We start from the raw sequence: 20670 nt of genomic DNA, 5'->3' as shown, positions 1-20670 counted from the left end.
AGGACAAGCAGTTTCACACAGTGTGTGTGTCTGTGTGTAACCAGCATGGGTCTGGTTCTGGTAAATATTACAGTGTTGTATATATTCAATTTTCTGTCAAAAGCATAATACTAAATGTTACATAGAATTGAAGTGCTGAATAGTCAAAGTCAACTTTATTATTGTTCTGCCTACAGGTGAGTTTCCCTTTGGACCTCTGTGCCATGCCAGACATACAGTGCACTTTGTAAAAAAAATAAATACAACAGACAAGTGCAGAAAAAATACAAGACAGTGCAGCACACAGGCCAGAGTCTGGCAACAACATACACAATATGTAATGTATACAGACAGTGTACGCAATGCTGAAAAAGATTTACATATAAAATAAATATAAATACAAAAATTAATGCTTTACAGGACATGTAATTGACACTATAACTAGAGGCAATTCAACATTAGATACTAGAAATTAGACTAGACACTAGAGACACTAGACACTAGCTATAGGAGGAACAATAAATGAAATAATCATTTGAGTAGATTTGATTGAGTAGTGCAGACTTTTCTTTTGTATGTAATGGAAAACTAAATAGGGAAAAACTGAATAGTGCAAATGTGTATATTTTATCACTGGGTTGCAAAACTACTATGTTTAATGAGTTTACCCCTAATATGACATCCTTGAGCTCTCATTATAACTTTGGTGAATCCAAGGCTCATACCTCTTGAGACGAAAGTAAAGACAGCACAGACACATTTGTACGAGAGCTTAAACAAGACATTTTAACGAAAAGCAGATGTTCCGTGAAGCCTGTGGTGCCACTCTGAGGAGAGGCAGAATGCATGTTTATTATGTTAATCCATCAAAGTCTGAATTTATTTTGCTAGACACAAGAACAGAATGAAATCCATGTGGTTGTACGTTCGTTTTAAGGGTTCAAATGGAAGGAAAACGGTACTTTTCACTTTAAGCCGGTCTCCCCGTAAAGGGCCATGAACATAACATGAGGAGCTTCAGCCGCTGGGACTGATATCGAATTGATTTTGAACGTTTATGTAACTCAAGTGTCCGTCAGCGGAGTGTCTAACATTATTTTTATTCAATCGGGAGTGGAAGAAATCATTGGGACATGTAATCAGTACGACAGAACACGCATAGGATACAACCCCCCGTCCGCTATGTGAGGTGTCCAGTTGCCATCCAATACTGCAGCAGAGGGTTGGTTTTTCCTTCTTTAACCAAGAACAGATATCCTTCGGGTTTTCGGATTACAGTAGTAAGCGTTCTTTTTCCCTTTCTGTTTACATTTATTACTTTGCTGATTCTTTTCTTCAGGCTACTTACAGTGATTCACTCATTTATACAGCTGAGTAATTTTGGCTATATCAATTCTGGGGAAGAACCATGCTTGAGGGTACAACATCAAGAGGTGGCATCTGAACCTTGAATTTTCCAAGTGGTACCTGCAACCCCCACAACTCGTGATTCCCCCATAATAATATCCTAAATTAATGCAGGAACTGTGAATTGCTGAAGTTCAGCCTTGATAAATGTTTCGCACCTGTAATAATATCCTCGCGAGCACAATTCCACCAATAACAAGATAAAGTAATATTTTTTTGTCCATGTTGAGGTTGAACTGCACTAAATAATCTGGTATCTCTCTGCAGCGCTTCAGGTGTGATGAATGAAAGGCATGGAATGAGCTTGGAATGTTCCCCTGTTATCAGGCACCTACAAAAAAACTAAGAAAAACACTGATATTTGCTTGCTGCGCACATTTTTCACCAGTGGTGTTCCATGTCAGCCATTTCAAAAGTCTTAAGTAACTTACCCTGATTTTTTCCAGTAATTCCTATTAAATAGAATAGCCAGCTGTGTCAATGAGTAAAAAGAAGAGAAAAAAAAAGCTTAGTATACAGACCTAAAATAGTATATCTTGTAGGATGAAGTGACAAGCAAGATAAACAGTGATCAAATAAAATAAATTAAGAATCAGGGTAATTATGAAATAAAAAGTTAAGTGAATTGATAGATGTTTCTACTGTTTTAGAACATTTGTAATCAGATTCTCTTCCAACAGGATATCTAGAAGGCATATTTGAGGCATCATTCAGCGAGTAGGCCCTGATATAGCACCGTTGTCTTGAAACGGTCGTGCAGCTACTAGGTCTCTTCGTCATTCTGTGTGACATGATCAGAGCATTAAATCCAGCTTTTAGACTGAGTGGCTTGTGAAGTTATTAAAGTTACCAAAAAAGCACAAATCAAGGCAAGTAGGTCTTATGGGAAAGGATAGCCACATAAGATGTGACACATGCTCAAACCACAGTGGCCACATGCTGTCACATGCATTGCACAGTGGAAAATTTGAGAGAAACTCTGATCTCATTTTGACCCGCAAATTAAAACCGCAATGTCCTCTCTTCTAAAGCATGATTTATGTGAACCATCTGTAGATGGGGCACCTATGTAGAATGGTACACACACACTTTCTGAACCGCTTGTCCCCTACGGGGTCGCGGGGAACCGGAGCCTACCCGGCAACACAGGGCGTAAGGCCGGAGGGGACACACCCAGGACGGGACGCTAGTCCATCACAAGGCACCCCAAGCGAGACTTGAACCCCAGACCCACTGGAGAGCAGGACCCGGTCCAACCCACTGCGCCCCCTAATTGTAGAATAGTAGTCACTGCAAAATGTAGAAGAATGGAAGATGCATTAACATACGCATAACAGAATACACCTTCTGCCAAGTAGTGTGATTCACTTAGAGGTCTGGAACAGAATGCCATTGAGCAAACCTCACTGGAATTCCACAGTGGTTAAAATTAGGAAAAAGACGAGGGTCTTTTCTATTATTAAAGGTGACCAGACTGCTTAGTCTGCATGGGCAGTATGTGTCAATGATCTAAGTTGCCATGGCTTGGCAATACACACAGGTAATTTTTGTGCGGGACAGTTAATTCACCTTTTTCCATTCCAACGGCATTTGAAACACACATGGGAATTATTTGGCAGCAGGTCAGATGAAGTAGTTTTACAGTCCATATTACTATATGAAGCCATGACAACCAATTTACCCATTTTCACCACAGTCCTCAGATTAAATCAACAGCCCTTGACTCCTCAACTCAGCCACATGTTCTGGAGGCTTTTTAAGGACTGTTTTCTTTGATAAATACTACTCTCCAATTCACCAAAAAAACAATAACGGACCTTTAACGGTCGCAAACATTTTTTCACTCAGTTCAAAACAATTGCTGACGGGATCCAGTTGTGAAAACAGAAGGTTTTTTTTTTTAAACAGTTTTTCGTGTAATAAATACAGTGAAGTGGAATGAAAAAAAAACAGTGCATAAAACATGGTGTAAAGAAATTAAATGTTCTTTGAATTTTAATGTCCTCGAACTTACTGAGTACTGGTACAGAATGAAAACAAATACACACACACACACACGCACGCACTTTCTGAACCACTTGTCCAATAGAGGGTCGTGGGGAACCAGAGCCTAACCCAGCAACTCAGAGAATAGGGCTGGAGGGGGAGGGGACACACCTAGGACGGGACGCAAGTCCATCGCAAGGCACCCCAAGTGGGACTCGAACCCCAGACCCACCAGAGAGCAGGACCTGGGCCAACCCACTGCGCTACTGCACCCCCTCTAAAAACCAATACTTCCTTTTTAACATGTAAAATTTTACCGCATTGTATGTATCATTTGTGTGTTTCTGGCCGTAAAGTCACTCACTTTACTCATTAGAATAATAGGGTACTGAGCAACCAGTACCACAGCAGTGCGACAAAGAATGGCAACATAAAGTAAGAGTAGTTACTTAATACTGTAATTTAAAGAAAAGAATGACTTTTTGGGGTCAATCATACGTTTTATCCTCGTTGACCAAATCAATTAAAGAGTGACTCCTTTCCAGCTAAAAATGTCTTGAGAATGGACTACCGTCGCCAATAATTTTCTTTTTTTAATGTTTATAGTTGTTTTAAATGTACAGTACACGTTTCTGCAGAATAGAGGAAATGCATGCACATAATGTATGGCGATGATACCTAATATCTCAAGTATTTTTCCAGACTACCTGCTCATGTGTTATCCTGGGTGGAGGGATCCAAGGAAGCTTCTGGTCATTTTCGTTTTGACTTAGCATACACCCAGGAAGCATTTTACTGGATCTATCCAAGTACGCGCGCATGCACGCGCACACACTAGCTGAAACTGCTTGTCCCAAGCAGGGTCGTGGCAAGCCGAAGCCTAACCTGGCAACACAGGGCGTAAGGCCAGAGAGGGAGGGGACACACCCAGGACGGGACGCCAGTCCATCACAAGGCCCCCCAAGCAGGACTCGAAACCCAAACCCACCGAAAAATTGTACCCGGTCCAACCCGCTGTGCCACCACGCCCCCCTATTCCAAGTATGTGTTTGAGTATTAATTAAAAAGCATTCAGGAGGCCCAATGAAGGTGGGTTGGGGGTTTAGAGGTCAGACCAGATCGTGGATGCCCCACCTGGTAAATTTCAAAGAAAAAATTTTAAACAGCACACTGTTTAAACCTTCAGTACAAGATTTACAGGCAAAATAACTACTTTAAAAAACAAAGGGGGGGGGGCGGAATGCAGCCTAAAGTGCATTTTTAAAATTTTCTTCCCGAGATCGTTCTACTCAGTTTTACACCAATACACTTAGAGCCTTTATCATTATGACACAGAATTCGGACTATGCCACATGAGCCACAAGTGCTGACAGCAGTGCTCTGGACCGCGTGCGCTTATACTCCAAACAGCGTGGTCCTCACTTCCGTTACGGAGCGGGACTTGCCCATATATGGCCAGTGGCGCCCTGGTCCCCCGGCACGAGGTGCGACAGAATGGTAATTCTTGAATGAATAAAGAGGGTGGAAGCGAAGCTCCCAGTGACTCAGGACGGAAGAAATGCACGTATCCAGCGCTCTTCTGCACTTATAAAAACCGAGCGGCACCAGCTAAGGAGTCGTGTAGCACAAGTCGGACAGTACCTGAATGAGCAGTTTCTCCCTTAGTTCACATAATATATAATAATATACTAGTCTGTGGGAAACAACGCGTGTCTCTTATTTACTGTGTATGATCATGGACAGCAGGACCCCTGTTTACTGTGGATTAATTTTGTCCCTTTTGCTTTGTGACATCATCTCAGGTCAGTAACTTAAGTTGTTGTTGTTGTTGTTGTTGTTATTATTATTATTATTATTATCATTATTATTATTAATAATAATAATTTATTTGTTATTATATTACTGTTGTTGTTGTTGTTTGTTGTTGTTGTTATTTTTGTTGTTATCATCATCATGATCATCATTGTTGTTGCTCACAGGGGAGGATTACTTTCCCCCAGCTCAAGGTGTCAGCTGGTCCTCCTTAAACTTCAAGACCATATTAATGTGGAACCCTGAGCCGCGGAACCACTCGTACACAGTGGAGTTCTTTGGGTGAGTGCAGAGCAGTGTGTGTGTGTGTGTGTGTGTGTGTGTGTGTGTGTGTGTGTGTGTGTGTGTGATGGACACAGAAAGGCAATGAGATGGCATGTTACTGTACACAGCCAGCTTGGAACATAATTACCAACAAGTAACGTGCAACCGAAACCTCCATCTATTTCATCCCATAATTTAACTGTTACTGGGCTTCAAACAAATTCATAAATGCTTTCCCTTAATTTTTCATTTGCGTCATAAACTGAATGGAAAGACTGACCGCTGCTGTGGTAGATTTGGCAATATTTGCAGTTAAGATGAAGCCAAAAATGAGAACTCACTTTTTTTGCTCCTCCGTTAATTATTTTTGCTGTAAACTTGGAAGCAAATCCTTACCTGAAGTAGCTGTTTAACCCCCGCGAAAGTGACTGTATTGTGTAAAAACGGACCTGTGTTTGAATAAGTGATGGGAAAGGACAAGACAATGTTTTCTGAGCTATGAAAAATTTTCTGCCGACATGCGCGCATCTGTTGGACGCTGGAGGAGGAGGATCTTAAAAACAGCACAAGAGTGCACATGAGCTTGGTGTGTCCTCCTTTCGTTTCACTGCTGCACTTTTGTGAGCCCAGCCTGCAGAACCGAACGGACAGGATTCAAATGTGATCCATTTTCTTGTCTTGATCTCAGAGTTGGGAAAGACCGAGAGAGGAGCCCACACTGCATCCGTAGCCTGCGCACCGAGTGCGATCTCACCCACGTGTTGATGGACCTGAAAGAGACGTACTACGCCGAAGTCCTCTCGGAGCCTTTGCTGGGCATGACCTCCGACCTCATCGAATTCCCTTACGCCAGATCGGAGCAGTTCACCCCATACAGTGACAGTAGGTATCCTGACCTGCCCTTGCTCATGAGCTGGTGGAAAACATACAGCCCAACACCGCATGGAAAAAAAAGAGTGTATCACTTAAATGGCATTCCATTCGTTAATAAATGCGATTTCTTGTTTTTAGCTTTAATCGGAAGACCCGAGTTCACCATAGAAGTGAATGAAGACAAAACGAAGATCACGCTTCAGATACAAGACCCTCTTTCTCCGTTTTACAACAACAGTAAACTGTTAAACATGCGGGACATCTTCCAGGATGACCTTCAATACAGAGTGACTTACAGAAAAGCAAAGAGCACTGGAAAGGTAAGGCAAATGGGAAACACTTTGACCTGCTGTGTTAGTGGCAAAGAGAAATGTTTGACCCTTGCAAAAGACATGTCTCTCACCTCCGTTTGCTCTGACAAACGATTTTTCTCTCCATACAGAAAGTAGAGATGACGGATACAAACGAGATTGTGCTGCAAGTGGACCGGGGTGAAAGTTACTGCTTCTACGTGCAGGCCTTCATCCCGTCTCGGAGGGGAGAGAAGCAGCTGGGTGCTCTGAGCAAACTCCAGTGCTCTCCTGCAGGAGAGAAGTCCTTACATGAAGGTATGTGAGAAATACAGACCGACCTTCTCAGAGGTGAAGGCAAAATGGAGCTTTAATTGTGTTTAGAGCTTGGGGCCAGAGAGCGCCGTCCCACTGACCTTCCAGCATGTGGTTGCAACCCCACTGTAGGTTGAAAGAATGACTGTCGTGTAGATTGTAAGGAGATGTCCTAGGATGGGTTGCATTCTGGTCCCTCGATTAAAGTTTTCAGCCTTGAATTGCTCTGGGAGAACTACTGAGTGGGATAAAGGAATAAATTTGAACTAGAGAAGCTATTAGCTCCTAGTGTACAAGAAGCAGGGGGTGCGGTGGCACAACGGGTTTGGCTGGGTCCTGCTCTCTGGTGGGCCTGGGGTTCGAGCACCGTGTGACGAACTGGCCTCCTATCCTCGGTGTGTCCTTTAGGCCCTGCGTTGTTGGGTTAGGCTCCGGCCTTGGCCCGACCACGGTCGGGACAGTTTCAGCCAGCATGTGTATAAGAAGCTGTGTTAAAAAGTATAAATAATGAAATAATTTTTTTGCTCGTTTCAGAGTATGGGTTCGTGGTGCTTTTGTGTGCTGCCCTCATGATCATCGTTGCCTTCGTCATCACCACCATTCTGCTCTGCCTGTGTTGTAAACGGAAGTGTCAGGCCAAGAACGAGGAGAAAGAAAAACCGTACGATCACGTTTAGGAACGGAGGGTTGATACCGTGGAAAACGAGCGGTTCGGAATGGCCGCTGTAACGTCAAAAAGGCATACATGCGGCCACATTCTAAGGACCAGAACTGCATTATGCGCTGTGTGTTTTGGTGGGTGTAAAAAGAAAGAAAGCAAGTACGTGAAATGTTTTCCGTTTTTGTCAGTCGACCTTTTTAGCACTGCTACGGTAATATTGGGGTACACTGATACAAAAGAAGCTGATGAAAAACAAGTGCCTTTTCTAGAACCAGCTGGGTGCGTATCTCTGCTGCAGACCATGCAGCCGACCGCTTTTTGACAATATTCACATCATGTTTTGATAACCTACCACTCTTTGTTGTTACATCGGCCTGGAATGACTGTTAAAAACCAGGAGCTGAGCACTATTATTTCCTCTCATGAAGCACTGGAATTGTTCTTTAACTGGTTTTTGTGAAACATGCTGCCTATCTGTTTGTACAATTTTTTTTTATTATTATTTTAAAAGAAATTTAAAACACTGAATCCTTTTATGCTATCCTTTTACCTATATATTTTTGTATTTTTGAAACTACGTTTCTTATCAAAAGTTTTAGAGCTTATAGAACACTAAATTTTGTATTTAAAAAGAATTATTTATTAAAACTGTCGTATTTGTACATTTTGCGATATTTTAGAAAAGCTGTATTTTAATATGTATTTTAAATTATTTTACACACATTGTTTAACTAATGTCTCGTTTGTACCATAGACTGTTGTTAATAAAATTTGATAAATGAATATGACTTGTTTTATCTACACTGTGTAGTGTCCATGGTACACCATCAAAGGACCAGAACTGCAAACAATTTTATACCACGACAGGCTTTTTATTAGGTAACTATTAGCACAGAACTTTATATTCAAGGCATCATTTTGTATGTGCAAGAACTCTGCAACTTTTCAAAAAAGCAAATTCAGTTCATTTGTAGCATGTAGTTAGTTATTCATAGCCAGTGCTTTTCCTCGAAGATACCCTACAATCATTCATTTATACAACTGGGCATTATAAAGATGCTTAAATATTTCTCCTAAGCACTTTCTTATGAAGAAAGAACCTTAAGACATTGCAAGTATATCCTCAGAAAGGAACTTCTGAAGTGAAGACAGTTACTGTACAATCTCCATTAGATGTTGTGTCACTTTGATATAGTGATCAATTGTTTGAAGGAAAAAGGTGAAAACAGGTAACTAGTGCCATCTCTAGGTTAGTCACAGCCATTTTAATATAAACTCAATGTGATATTATTATCACATATATTATTATTACATTATATTAATTTGACCAATGCCATTGCCCATGACCAAATATTTGATGAATAACTCTACAATTACTTAGTTTGTACAGCAGGAGATGGATTTGAATCATGAACCATGGGCAAAGGCAACAGTGCCAACCACTAAAATACCTGCCACAACACTCACACACTCTGTTATATAAATGAGACAGTTATGAATTGAAGGCATGAAGCATGAGAGAGGGGAGTGTCTGCTGCAGGTACCGTGGTACTGAGTGTAGGCGGTGCTGAGATGTGTAGGGAGTATCGCTGGCCGCTCTCTCTGAACACATTCCTCAGAAGCCTCACATTCCTTTTTTAAAAAGTGCAGCACTCTTGATAGTATGTATGCCCTGGCTGTTGCGTGTGTGTATAAAACTGAATTTGGTCTGTTCTTTTAGTTAAGATATATTGCTAAATTCTAAACACAATTTTGCACGTTAGATTTCATGCTGCCGATTTATGCTAAATTTGCATTTACTGCTATGTTTCTATTGGTCTATTGGGTGTCTTCATCAAAAGACAGCTGGTAGTGTAGTGGTTAGTGCTACTGCCTTTGGACCTGAAAGTTGTAGGTTTGAGCCTTACTTCCACCTCTAATACCTTTGAGTAAGGTACTTACCCTAAAACTGCTCTAGTAAAATTACCCAGCTGTATAAAAGGGTAAATAATTGTAACATCAAACACTATAAGTTCCTCTGGAGAAAAGTGTCAGCTAAATGAATAAAGGTATAGCTTTTCTTTCTAAGAAGTTAAAACCTTAGGGTTGGGAGTAGGATATATTTCCAGTGTCCGTGGATCACTTGCCTGGTTTGTATTTCTAACTTTTACAGTCTGTGGGAGACACATAAGCAACCGTTTCATTGTGCAATGTACAACCGTATGTACAACCGTACCACGTGTACATGACAAAAGACATATGTCTATATATCTAGTATATCCCCATCCAACTCCTGGCGAGACTATTGTGTCAGCTGGTACTCTGAAACATCTGCCTAGCAACATGAAGTTTATATAAACGCAGGAATACACACTGCACCTTAGTTGTCACACACTGCCGTAATTTAATATCGATTACTTTTCGTGTGACACACATAAGGTGCACGAGCACTCCACATTTCTTGTTTTTTATTTAGAAATCTCAAAATTTCCACGGCAGCTCCGAGACGCAAGTCAAAAGCCGGATGTTAAAAAAAGAGGACAATAGAGGTTTAGCGCGGCTTCTCTTTCGAAAGCGACACCCACGTTAAATTAGTACACGATGGTGTAATAAGCGGCAGCGGCACAGAGACTTTCTTGAGGATTGCTAAAAACTAGAATTTTTGCGCACGGCTGAAGGAAATCTCCCCGAATTCTTTGGCTTAAAACTTGGGATCACGGGGGAAATTTTCTCAGCGACAATAAGTGATGCGTGCAATAAATGAATGCAAGCGTAAACAGCATTTTTAATATGTGGGCCACAAAACCGCAGGATTACCAACTCATCGTGGAAGGCTTGGCACCCGGCCTCGGACTTGGAGGAAGTTCAAGGGATCCGCGTAGCTGTTATGCAAGTTAGTCACGTGGAGAAAAAACTGCACCGCAAGCATTGGACTCGGACTCGGACTCGACAGCACGCTGCCTTAAGACACAAAGACAGAGAACCGGCCGCACTACGGGGGGCAACGCAATGGACAGGTGTCAGCTGATGTCATTTTTTTTAATGTACAGTACAGCTTATTGCAAATCATGCACCATTTCTCACATGAGAAACACTATGTTTAATTCAGCTGCAGTCGTTTCGCCTTGACAGAAACCCGTCATGAACATCAGCTGCAATTATATAATTGACCACCGGAATTTGTAATTTTTTGGAAATCAAGGCAACTATTATAAACACAAAATAAACAAATGCGGGGGGGGATCAAATGAATCCACATTTGATGGTAGTTACTTTAGTCTTGCTTGACTTATGTATAAACGGAAGAATAAACACACATCTCGTACAGTACAGATAGTAAGAATGTGTCCAGTGAAAGACGCCACATCATAAAATCAGTTACAATTGTGCACTAATAATTTACTAACATTACACGACAAAATACAAACATTTAAACGCTTGTTAAAACTGCCACCATATGCGTAAAACATACAATAAATTTTAGTGCAAAAGTAATTTGTCCATCTAATAAGAATCGTTTACAAATAATAAATAACTCCCTTAACCATTTTCACCATACCCATGTGTTTCTATTTCTCCTATTAGATTGTTGAGAGCATTATTTCAATTTTTTCCCTGAATGAATGTTGAACTAAAGAGAAAAAGTTAATGTAATGTATTTCCTTCATGAAAAAAAAGGGAAATTTGTCCTTGTAGGCAGCTTTCATATGAAGTGTGTTGACATCCAGCTGTGCCAGTGGTTCTCCATCCAGACTGGATCAGTTGTGTACTGATGAGGGAAGTTTAAGGCAAAAACAGTTCGAGCTTGTGAACACGTCCTGCGTGGGACTTCAGTCCTAGGAGCCGAACTCGACGGTCTCGCTGGTGATCGGCTTGAACTCGTAGTTCCCTCTCCCGTCCATGTGCAGGTAGTACTGGATTCACAGGATTCGGTCTCAGACTTACAGGTGAAACACTACATGCGGGCAAAAGTACTCAAACAAGACCAAAAGTGCCTCTCTGTGGACAGCCAAGAAGCAGCGTGCACTACAGCGCCTTCCTGTAGCTCGGCGTTTTTACACCAGTAATCCCACATGACCAGGGACTCTTGCTGCTCTACGCCTGAAAAGCTGCTGGGAAGATGTGGCTGTACGTGCAACGGCCACATACCTTGCTTCTCTATTTTCACATTTACATTTATTCATTTAGCTGAGGCTTTTACCAAAGCAATTTACAATGTTAAGGTCACAATTATTTACCTATTTATACAGCTGGGTAATTTCACTGGAGCAATTTATGGTAAGTACCTTGCTCAAGGGTACTACAGCTAGAGGTGAGGCTCGAACCCACAACCTTTGGGTCCAAAGGTAATAGCTCTAAATCCTATGCTACCAGCTGTCCCCTTATTGAAATTTTACTTAGGGTAAATACCTTGCTCAAGGGTACTCTTTTCCCACCATATTCCTTACAATAAATCTTAACCGTGCACTAAAAAAAGAACATCAAGATCATACCTCATGGTGCTTCCACAACGACTTTCTGTGGGAGACTGTGAACAGCGTAATGCCAACCTGACGGTGAAACAAGACAACATTTTATTCAAAGAGCAGCCACTGCCGCGTGTGTGTGATGTGCCACTGGGTTTAGTGGCCTGACCGGGTGGTACTCACTAATGGTACTTACTGTCCTGCAGTGGCTGTAGATGAAGTCCTCCACATCAACACTCACAGCACTTGTGCACTCATCCAAGATGGCAAACTGGGGCTTGTGGTAGAAGAGCCGCGCCATCTGGACGCAGCAGAGTCATCGAGCCCAATCGGGAAGAAAACTACATCTGTCAAGCTGTCGTGAATTTTTTTTTTTTTTTGTGCTACATTCAATTCTGACACTTTTCTCTAAAGCAACTTAAAATGTTAAGCTACCTACAGTTATTTATTCACTTAAACAACTAGGTCATCTTTACTGGAACAATATAGGGCAAGCACCTTGCTCAAGGGTACTACAGCTAGATGAGATGGGATTTGAACCTGTAGCCTTCAGGTACAAAGGCAGCAGATCCAGCCACTATGTTACCAGCTGTCATGCAATAATTAACACAAAAAACTGATGGTAAAGTTGCTTTTTAAAAATTTAAAAAAAAAAAAAAAAAAAAGAGGTAGTCTTCTGCCACCTTATGAAGGTGATGTGTTCTTGAAATGCCTTTATAAGGTGAATTCTCACAAATGGGAGACTCAAAATAAACACCCCTTTTTGCCGAAATATTACCGAATCCCCCTGAAAACGATATCATATTGTAAATCAATACTTTACATTACTTATAACTCAACAGAACAAGGTTGCACTGCAGTGTATCGAACAGTGGAACTCACTTTGAATAAAGGTGTCACGTAAATACCAGTGAATAAGCGCTGTATGTCCATTTGGAGAAAAGCATCAGCAAAATGAGAAAATATCTCACACACAAAGTCCAAATTCAATCCTCATATATGCAAAGTAATGGCTTGTAAGCCAAAACAGGGGTATTAAATGAAAATCCCTGTAAAGCTGAATTCTAACAACCTGAATGGGCATATCTTTGGGAGGTGACTGCATTCTTCCTTTTGAAAAGGAGTAGATATTCTGTATTTTGCTGGTTTCATTTATGATGCTGTTATAACAACAAACAGATGCAATTTTAAAATGCCTCTTTGGCAGAGGGGGGAAGTGGGCATTCCCCTGGACCCTACCGCCATTCTCTGCTTCTCTCCTCCGCTAAGGATGTCCATCCAGTCCTCTACAGCATCCCAGCTCCCTTCCCGGTCCAGGATGTGTCCCAGCTGCACATTGTCCAGGTAGGCCTTCAGCACCTGGTGCAGCCCACATAGCACTCATGTCGAGTCACGTCATGTCATGTCATGTCAGTCGCTAGGGTTACATCAAGTCGTTGGGTCGGCGCACGGAATAACGGACCTGATCTGAAATCCCCTTGCGCTGCTGATCACCTGGAGTGTCCGGGTAGATCACCTGGTCCCTCAGAGTGCCGAGAGTCATGTAGGGCCTCTGCAACAATATTTAGCTGCCTTTTTGGTTTCTCATAAGCTAAGTATGATTTCAATACACTGCATCGACTGCCCGATTGATGATTTTCTAGGGACTTAAAATCATAAAATTCTGAAAATAGATGGGGATGATCTTATTGATTACATGCAGATTAAAAGTACCCAGAACTGCTATTATTGTAAAATAAAGGTAGTAAAAAAATTTTATTTAAAATGCGTCACCTGGGGCACATAGAACAGCTTCCCTCGCTCAGGTTTGACGAGTCGGCCGCCGAACAGAGGCCAAAGCTTTCAACGTGCAGGCACCAATATGGAAAGAATGTTGAGGGTAACTTTATGGACATACACGCATTCTGACACTATTGAAACTTTCAGCTCACCATACACTTACTTCTCCAAGGAGTCGGAAGAGCGAACTTTTCCCACAGCCGTTGGGCCCGCACACCAAGACGTTGGCCCCTGACTTCACCTGAGGTCGACAAAAACGTTTCAGTCCCCTTGCATGTGGCAGTGGCTGCTTCTGATACAAACGGTAAGGAAAATTTTATTCTCCACTATGTGGGCTTGGGGCGATTTTGATGACAGCGGTGAGACAAGAGGAAAACCAACCAAAGCTTATTTGTAAGTCATGTTCTGAAAAACGCAGAAGCAGATGCATATTCATGGCAAGTGTGAGTAGTATCAGAAACTATGCAAGTAATATTTGCTTCGTAAATGAATATGTGCTTTGGGCGGTACTGTCAACTCGCCTCAAAGGTCAAGTCTTGAATAAGAATATCTCCATTGGGCGTGACCAAAGGTGTATGTTCAAACCTGCAATGAAAATGCAACAGTTCAGACTGAACATTAAAAAAAATAACAGTTAATTTTAAAGAGACTGATATCCAACATTTAGACACACCAGTAAGAACTCACTTAATGATTCTGTCCGCATTGATTATCTGCCCACTTCCAGGAACCAAGCAGATTTTTTCTGAAGCATCACTTTCTAACACTGATAGACAGAAAGATATTTAAAATCAATATATATAATATTTTACATAATTCACATATATTATACAGTAAGACTTTAAACTACCTTTATTTTGGTGGGAGACCATGGTACGTTCATATTTCCCAGAATTCAGATCTTTCAGCACCATCATTAGTTCTGTGATACGGGATGTAAATCTGAGGGAGTAATAAAGTGGTTCATGCACACGGGTGCTGCAAGCGACCGCATCTCCAGCTTAACGACGGGCAACTTGTGGTCAATCATCATTTCCTGGGACGGAGCATCGGAAACCTTGCAGGACTCACCCTGATAGCCGGGACATCTCTCTGCCGGCAAGCACGACACGGCCTAAGGACTGCGACATGCGAAACAGCATGCGCCCGCTTTGGTAGTAGTCCTGCGGGGAAGGAAACTCGCGTTCAGAGTCGGGAGAAAAGCTTCCGTTGAACCCGTAAGCAGGGAAATTAACACAAAGCACTTCAACAAACATGTCAAGCAGCGTCAGTGTGCAAGGGTGTAAATCATGTGCCAAGCAGGGGACCTTCCTCACCTCCAGGAGTTCCGCGTTAGTGCTGTGCAGGTGACGGGGGTGCAAGCGGTCCAGAAAGGGACGGCTCACCACCAGGTAGCCCACCACTGTGGCAAAGTCTGAAAACAGAGGACAGTATGAGCCGCCACCCCAAAGCACGGTACTCAACTCGCATTGCGAAACACTTACATGTATTCATTTAGATGATGCTTTTCTCCAAAGTTAAGCTACTTAGTTATTTACTCATTCATGCAGCTGGACAGTTTTACTGGAGCAATTTAGGGTAAGTACCCCGCTCAAGGGTATTACAATTGCACATGGGATTCAAACTTGCAACCTTTTGGTCCTAAGGCAGCAGCTTTAACTGCTACGCTACCAACGCATATTGGTCATGTTTCAATTCAGGTTGAAGTTACAGAAGGAAGAATGTTAAGAACTTTAAGCATTCTCACACTTGGCCACAATGCTGTCCACGAAGCCCATTGAAAAGCGGAAGAAGATGAAGTTGTGCAAGTGATCCACCTGAGGCATAAGGCCAGAAGAAAGAAAGGAATGAGGACACTCTGGGAATAGAAACTCAAGTAAGACGTTCATCTCGCCTGCACTGGATTTCCGGAAGAGACAGAACATCTGTAGAGTAATATGAAATTCAGCACTGTAGTTTTTCCATTTTGTCCTAGTGTAGGAGATTCACTGCTCAAAAGTCAAGCACTGACCAGTTTCTGGAAGGTGGAGTGGATGGTCTGCTTCTCCCGCACGTTCCCATTGTAAAAGGCAATCTCTTCACTGTGGGAGAAGGCGGGTAGAGAAGCCATGTTGGAGCCGTCCAGCTAGCCCGAGCGAGACGGAAACACGGACACCCACCTGTTCGTGATGAGACGGGAGTTGACGTATCTGTACTCGCCCTCATACCGCTGCTCTATCACTGTCATTTTGCCAATGGGCCGTCGCAGCTTTGTCAGGAGGAGTCCAGAAAGCAACAGGTATGCGATCATGATCATGGGGCCCTGGAGTGAAAGCCAAGTCCCGTGAGAAGTTAGCCTTCTTCTCTCAGCAAACTTCCATATTTGCAATATGAGAAATCTGGCACGTTGTGGACCGTATTGTTCACCAGGTTACCGTACATCTGTTAAACGGTGTCTCTGAGCTAAAGAGCCCCTTAAACAAACACAAAGGCGCTATATCTAACTCTAGAGTGTTCTTCAGACCAAAAAAACCTCGGCTGTGAATTTTTGGAAATGAAACCGAAACGGGATAATGCTGACCACCAAATCTGGAGAACTTACCTGAACGCCTATGGCGGCCGTAAGCCGGAAGATGTACAAGGCAATGTCCAGTAGAGGCTGGAAGATGAAAGTTTCACTTGAATTAAAAAAAAAAAAAAAAAAAAAATATATATAAAAGCTACTACTCTTCAAATACAAATGAAGACCTGTCTGATATTACCTTACAAAGGTTCGAGTACAGATCCACCACGCTGTTGCAAAACTTCTCCACGTCCTGCGTGAGCAGCTGATCGGCGTTGGCGATGCGGTTGTCCAGGTTTCCTATTTTGTAGTACGTGTATCCTCTGGCGAAGCATCACGACGATCAAGTAAATTCATTCAGCCCATTATTATGGAACAGGATGACTGCAGTTAATGGATTTAATGCACGGCTTGGATGAACTTATCACCCAAGGGTTTACTTTTGTGTAGGGAAAACCCACAAGTGGACTTACTTCATATACTTATCACAGAGATGCTTGGTAAGCCTCACACGGAACAGGAGTTTCAGCTCATTCAGGCCCAGCTTCAGCAAATTGTTTATGAGGGATATCTGAAGACAGCAGAGATAAAAACTCGTTTCTAACTCGTGCAACGTCGGATCTACATGACAATTCAAAGGAATTCTGGAATCCTGATGCAACTCTAGAACTGAATGCTATGTCATCACATGTGTGGATCATCGCAACCTTTTCACCTTCTGCCCTTGTTTTACATATGTGGGCGTATTACTGTGATGTACTGCCTCTGTTTCTACGTTGTTCCACCAAGTGCTATTCATTAAATTCATTTTTAAAAATCTGTGCTAATGCACTACAGCACATGTAGTTAAACAAGGCATCAGTGGTGCTCAAAAATCAGAACTCCTCCTGACTGACGCCACTCTATGCCCAAATGATGGAAAGTGTCCGGTGCCGACCGGGGCCAGCAGGTGGCGCAGTAGTTAATGCTGCTGCCTCAACTCAAAGGTCACAGGTTGGAATTCCACTCTGGGCTGGAATACTCTTCAGCAGGGCGTCTACCTTAAATTGCTCCAGTAAAAAAATACCCTGCTCTATGAATCTGTAAATCTTTGTATGTCGCTTTGGAGAAAAGTGTCAGTTAAATGAATAAATGTAAACGTAAAGAAACTGGCAGTCACGTGCAGACCTGCTGAGGCCAAAATAAGGAATCTACATCCCACACTTTGCAGCGAGGATACGCAAAATGCATTTATTAGGTCTCCAGGTCCCGCTGGCTCCTCTCTTCAGCTCAGCCGCAACAGTCAGAGTATGATTTTGTACCACAATATGGTTATGGGGGATTTCCTATGCTAAATACCGATGTTTCGGAAACAGTGAAAACTCATTCCCCTGTCAGACACTAATGCGAGTGCCAGCAGACCAGCGAGTACCGAGGAGGACACTTACAAACGGCATCGCTGCGACAAAGTTGAGCAGGTACATCCTGAAGTCTTCTTCCGAGCGACCGACGATGGCACTGCAGTCCGCAGCGGTGCACAAACACAGAGACCGAGAAGAAGTGAGCGCAAACGAGGGCAATGAAAAGATCAGGGTGGGCAAGTAGAGCAGCTGGAGCTGGACAAACGGGTTCGGCAAGAAATGCTCGTCGTGGCTCACGTGCACGAGAAAGCGCCGATACGTCAGGGTGGTGTGTCGAAACAGTGCACAGGACAGGTCTGCAACGCGGGGGGTTGGCGGGGGGGGGGGGTGAACTACACCATTTCTCATGAATATAAAGGGGATAGTGGCCATTGTCATGCCAACACAGCACGGACATTTAGCATTTCCTGTACACCATGAAATCAGAGACACAAAGTGCACTTGAACTGCCCTCAATACAATAACTATGTAGATAATTACAGCAACATCATATAATAACAGCAATGAAACAATAAAAGTGCTTCTTGACTCAATTGGTGTAGGTCATAATTCCACTGTGAAAGATTAAAGGAAATCAATTACTCCTTTAAAACAAACTATTTATGTGATGTTAGTTACGTGTATATAGAGACACACATACAAGTGTTTCGAAAGGATAACGAAGAGTGCATTTCTTAAGCAAGATACAGTACTTAAAAGAAAAAACCCAAAAAATGCATTTTATTTTACAACGGAAGAGCTGGTTCAAATGAAATATTGGCACGGAACTATGAACGATCGCGTAGAAGATGATTATAGAGAGGAAGTCAAGAGAGATTAAGGAATAAGACAGACAAAGAGCCTAAAACACAACGTCTGATGCGAAGTCTGCTCACGGACTTTGATTGGAAGCCTTACCTTTCGACCAGGGTTGCGTTGTGGATCATCCAAACATCGCAGTACGTCCGGGACACAAGCATGGCTGCGACGAAGAGCAAGTACCCTGACTGGGGCCAAAACGGGGGACACACATTCCTCGAATGCATCGCGATCCATCATTCCACTCACATTTAAAAGAATGTGATGAGAAGCGATGTGAGACATGATGAGAGTCCGCAATAACTGCATGGATCAACGGGTTCCAGAGAGTTCTCTGTATTCCCTGGCTACTTGGAATTTGTTTTTGAAAATGCGTGGCTCTGTTCTCCATACAGACTGATTTCCCCCCCCCCCCCAGAGTAATTCAAATCATTATAAATTCCACCAGTGCATATGCTCACAATGCAGAGACAGGAGAAGAACTCTTTAACTACGACCAGGGGCCGCGGCTGAGAACGGTCAGCGGACATGGTCAGCGGACACACTCACCTCTTTGCAGAACATACCGGGCACTATGATCTTCAATATGCGGTAGAGGCGCAGGAAGAAGGCCTTGTCCACCCCTGTCCCTCCTTTCTTCCCAACTTTCTACAAAGGAAAGAAAAACGCTCCCATCACGCCACGGCATTACTCGAAACACTCCTATGGCTCGGATTTTTGGAAAGTGGGGAATTATTATCATTATTATCCTTTATTGATCCTGCTCCTCTGTCCAAGGTGATCACTTCAGGCTAAGTACCTTGATCAAGGGTATCAGAGCAGGATGGGGATCTGGACCCAGAACCTTCATGCAGCAAGGCAACAGCACTAATGACTACGCCCCCCGCTGGTCCCCCACGTGTTCTACTAAGCCAGGTAACTCCACCTCAGAGCAGTTCCTAGCATGTGGTTAAGCTTGATCAAAAGTGAAAACAAGATCAATACACGATAACAGACGAAAGATGCATGCAGAAATAAGTGCTTACATTGTTTTTGTGTGCAGGCCCAGGTTCAGTTTCAGCGCCGTTCCTGAAGAGCAGAGAAACAGCCGTTAACGTAACAGCACAGGAATATCTACTCTCCTTCTTCGAGAGGCCCGTGGAGTCGAACCCGACTTTCCGGCGAGCACGAAGAGCTGCAGCACCACACTTCTATACATCTACATTTCTTCCCCCGTTTAGCAGATGCTTTTCTGCACAGTGATGTACGGTGATTAATGGTATTTAAACTAACACCTTCATCCAAGGTGACTGGCAGCACTAGATACACTGCAGCAAACTGCACAAAACTCAGTTATTCACACACATATGCAACAAAATAAAACACTCACTCCCACACTGGGCAGAAGCCATGTCCAGTCGCTGCCAGGGACAGCAGCGCTACCCGCTGCGCCACCGTGCCGAAACAGCCGGTGATCCAGTACTATCGGCGGTGTTTCCATCGGCGTGTGTGTGTGTGTCAGTTCGTTCTCCTGTGTTTTCAAGTGTTTGCTCCCACTGACACAATTCCAGTTGCCCTTTCCCTGACTCTTCCCCCACAGTCCGAGATCCCTACAGTGAGTCAGTGCTCGAGTGGTTGCTGCTCATCACACACTGACCGCTGTGACAGATACCAGATCGAATCCCCAGATCATGACCCGCAGACTGATCCACGGGCAAAAGTCCACTTTACACGTGTAAATCGGTGTAAGTATGACTGCGGTCATTAGATCATGACTCGTGAACATTCCCAAGTCCCATCTCCACATTCTGACAGAAGCAGGAAGGAGCTCGCGCACGCGGCTTCCCGGATCCGCGCGCGCACACCTGAACCTGCTCTCGAAATTCGCCACGCACGGGCTGCGCGACCCCGACATGATACATACATCATCATACAGTAAAACATACCCCCGCAGCCGCCGGACTTCTCGGAGGACGCAGAGCAGCAGCAGCGCGCCGGCCCCCACGGAGCCGATCCTCGCCGCCAGGTGTCTACTGATCACCGCCATGTCTCACCTGCGCCAGTCACCTGTGTGGCAGCGGGTACGAGCAGGCAGCAGGCAGCAGGCAGCATGCCGCAGCATTTGCATTGGCCCCGCCCC

General features: G+C 43.4%; 2 protein-coding genes across 2 annotated transcripts; one reads left to right on the top strand and one right to left on the bottom strand.

Annotated features, from left to right (window-relative positions):
- The first annotated feature begins 4892 nt into the window (after positions 1 to 4892).
- On the top strand, positions 4893 to 8176 carry LOC108935064 (tissue factor-like). Its single transcript, XM_018753335.2, has 6 exons — positions 4893 to 5174; positions 5352 to 5466; positions 6137 to 6330; positions 6460 to 6641; positions 6764 to 6929; positions 7461 to 8176. The coding sequence occupies exons 1-6, from the start codon at positions 5102 to 5104 to the stop codon at positions 7601 to 7603; spliced, it is 873 nt and encodes a 290-aa protein (XP_018608851.2). The 5' UTR covers positions 4893 to 5101; the 3' UTR covers positions 7604 to 8176.
- A 2399-nt stretch (positions 8177 to 10575) lies between these two features.
- Positions 10576 to 20627, bottom strand: LOC108934953 (ATP-binding cassette sub-family D member 3-like). Its single transcript, XM_018753189.2, has 23 exons — positions 20477 to 20627; positions 19577 to 19619; positions 19101 to 19199; positions 18651 to 18739; positions 17781 to 17850; positions 16827 to 16924; positions 16553 to 16676; positions 16393 to 16449; positions 15971 to 16113; positions 15823 to 15892; positions 15559 to 15628; positions 15128 to 15225; positions 14883 to 14974; positions 14662 to 14753; positions 14499 to 14577; positions 14333 to 14396; positions 13975 to 14052; positions 13806 to 13871; positions 13495 to 13584; positions 13272 to 13391; positions 12229 to 12333; positions 12060 to 12116; positions 10576 to 11480 (listed from the first exon to the last, which is right to left on the bottom strand). Exons 1-23 carry the CDS (start codon positions 20575 to 20577, stop codon positions 11403 to 11405), a joined length of 1983 nt encoding a protein of 660 aa, XP_018608705.1. The 5' UTR covers positions 20578 to 20627; the 3' UTR covers positions 10576 to 11402.
- Positions 20628 to 20670: the final 43 nt, after the last annotated feature.

Source organism: Scleropages formosus, chromosome 3, assembly GCF_900964775.1.
Source record: "Scleropages formosus chromosome 3, fSclFor1.1, whole genome shotgun sequence".
Classification (NCBI taxonomy): Eukaryota; Metazoa; Chordata; class Actinopteri; order Osteoglossiformes; family Osteoglossidae; genus Scleropages; species Scleropages formosus.
The sequence above is the reverse complement of the archived record's forward strand: the minus strand, read 5'-3'. Positions and strand labels throughout refer to the sequence as shown.

Coding starts and splice junctions, on each gene's coding strand:
- LOC108935064 (XM_018753335.2), top strand. CDS start 5,102: ATGATCATGGACAGCAGGACCCCTGTTTACTGTGGATTAATTTTGTCC. Junction 5,175..5,351: donor GCTTTGTGACATCATCTCAG/GTCAGTAACTTA, acceptor TGTTGCTCACAG/GGGAGGATTACTTTCCCCCA. Junction 6,331..6,459: donor GTTCACCCCATACAGTGACA/GTAGGTATCCTG, acceptor TCTTGTTTTTAG/CTTTAATCGGAAGACCCGAG.
- LOC108934953 (XM_018753189.2), bottom strand. CDS start 20,577: ATGGCGGTGATCAGTAGACACCTGGCGGCGAGGATCGGCTCCGTGGGG. Junction 16,677..16,826: donor CTCTGTGATAAGTATATGAA/GTAAGTCCACTT, acceptor ATGCTTCGCCAG/AGGATACACGTACTACAAAA. Junction 14,578..14,661: donor GGTCTCCCACCAAAATAAAG/GTAGTTTAAAGT, acceptor TCTGTCTATCAG/TGTTAGAAAGTGATGCTTCA.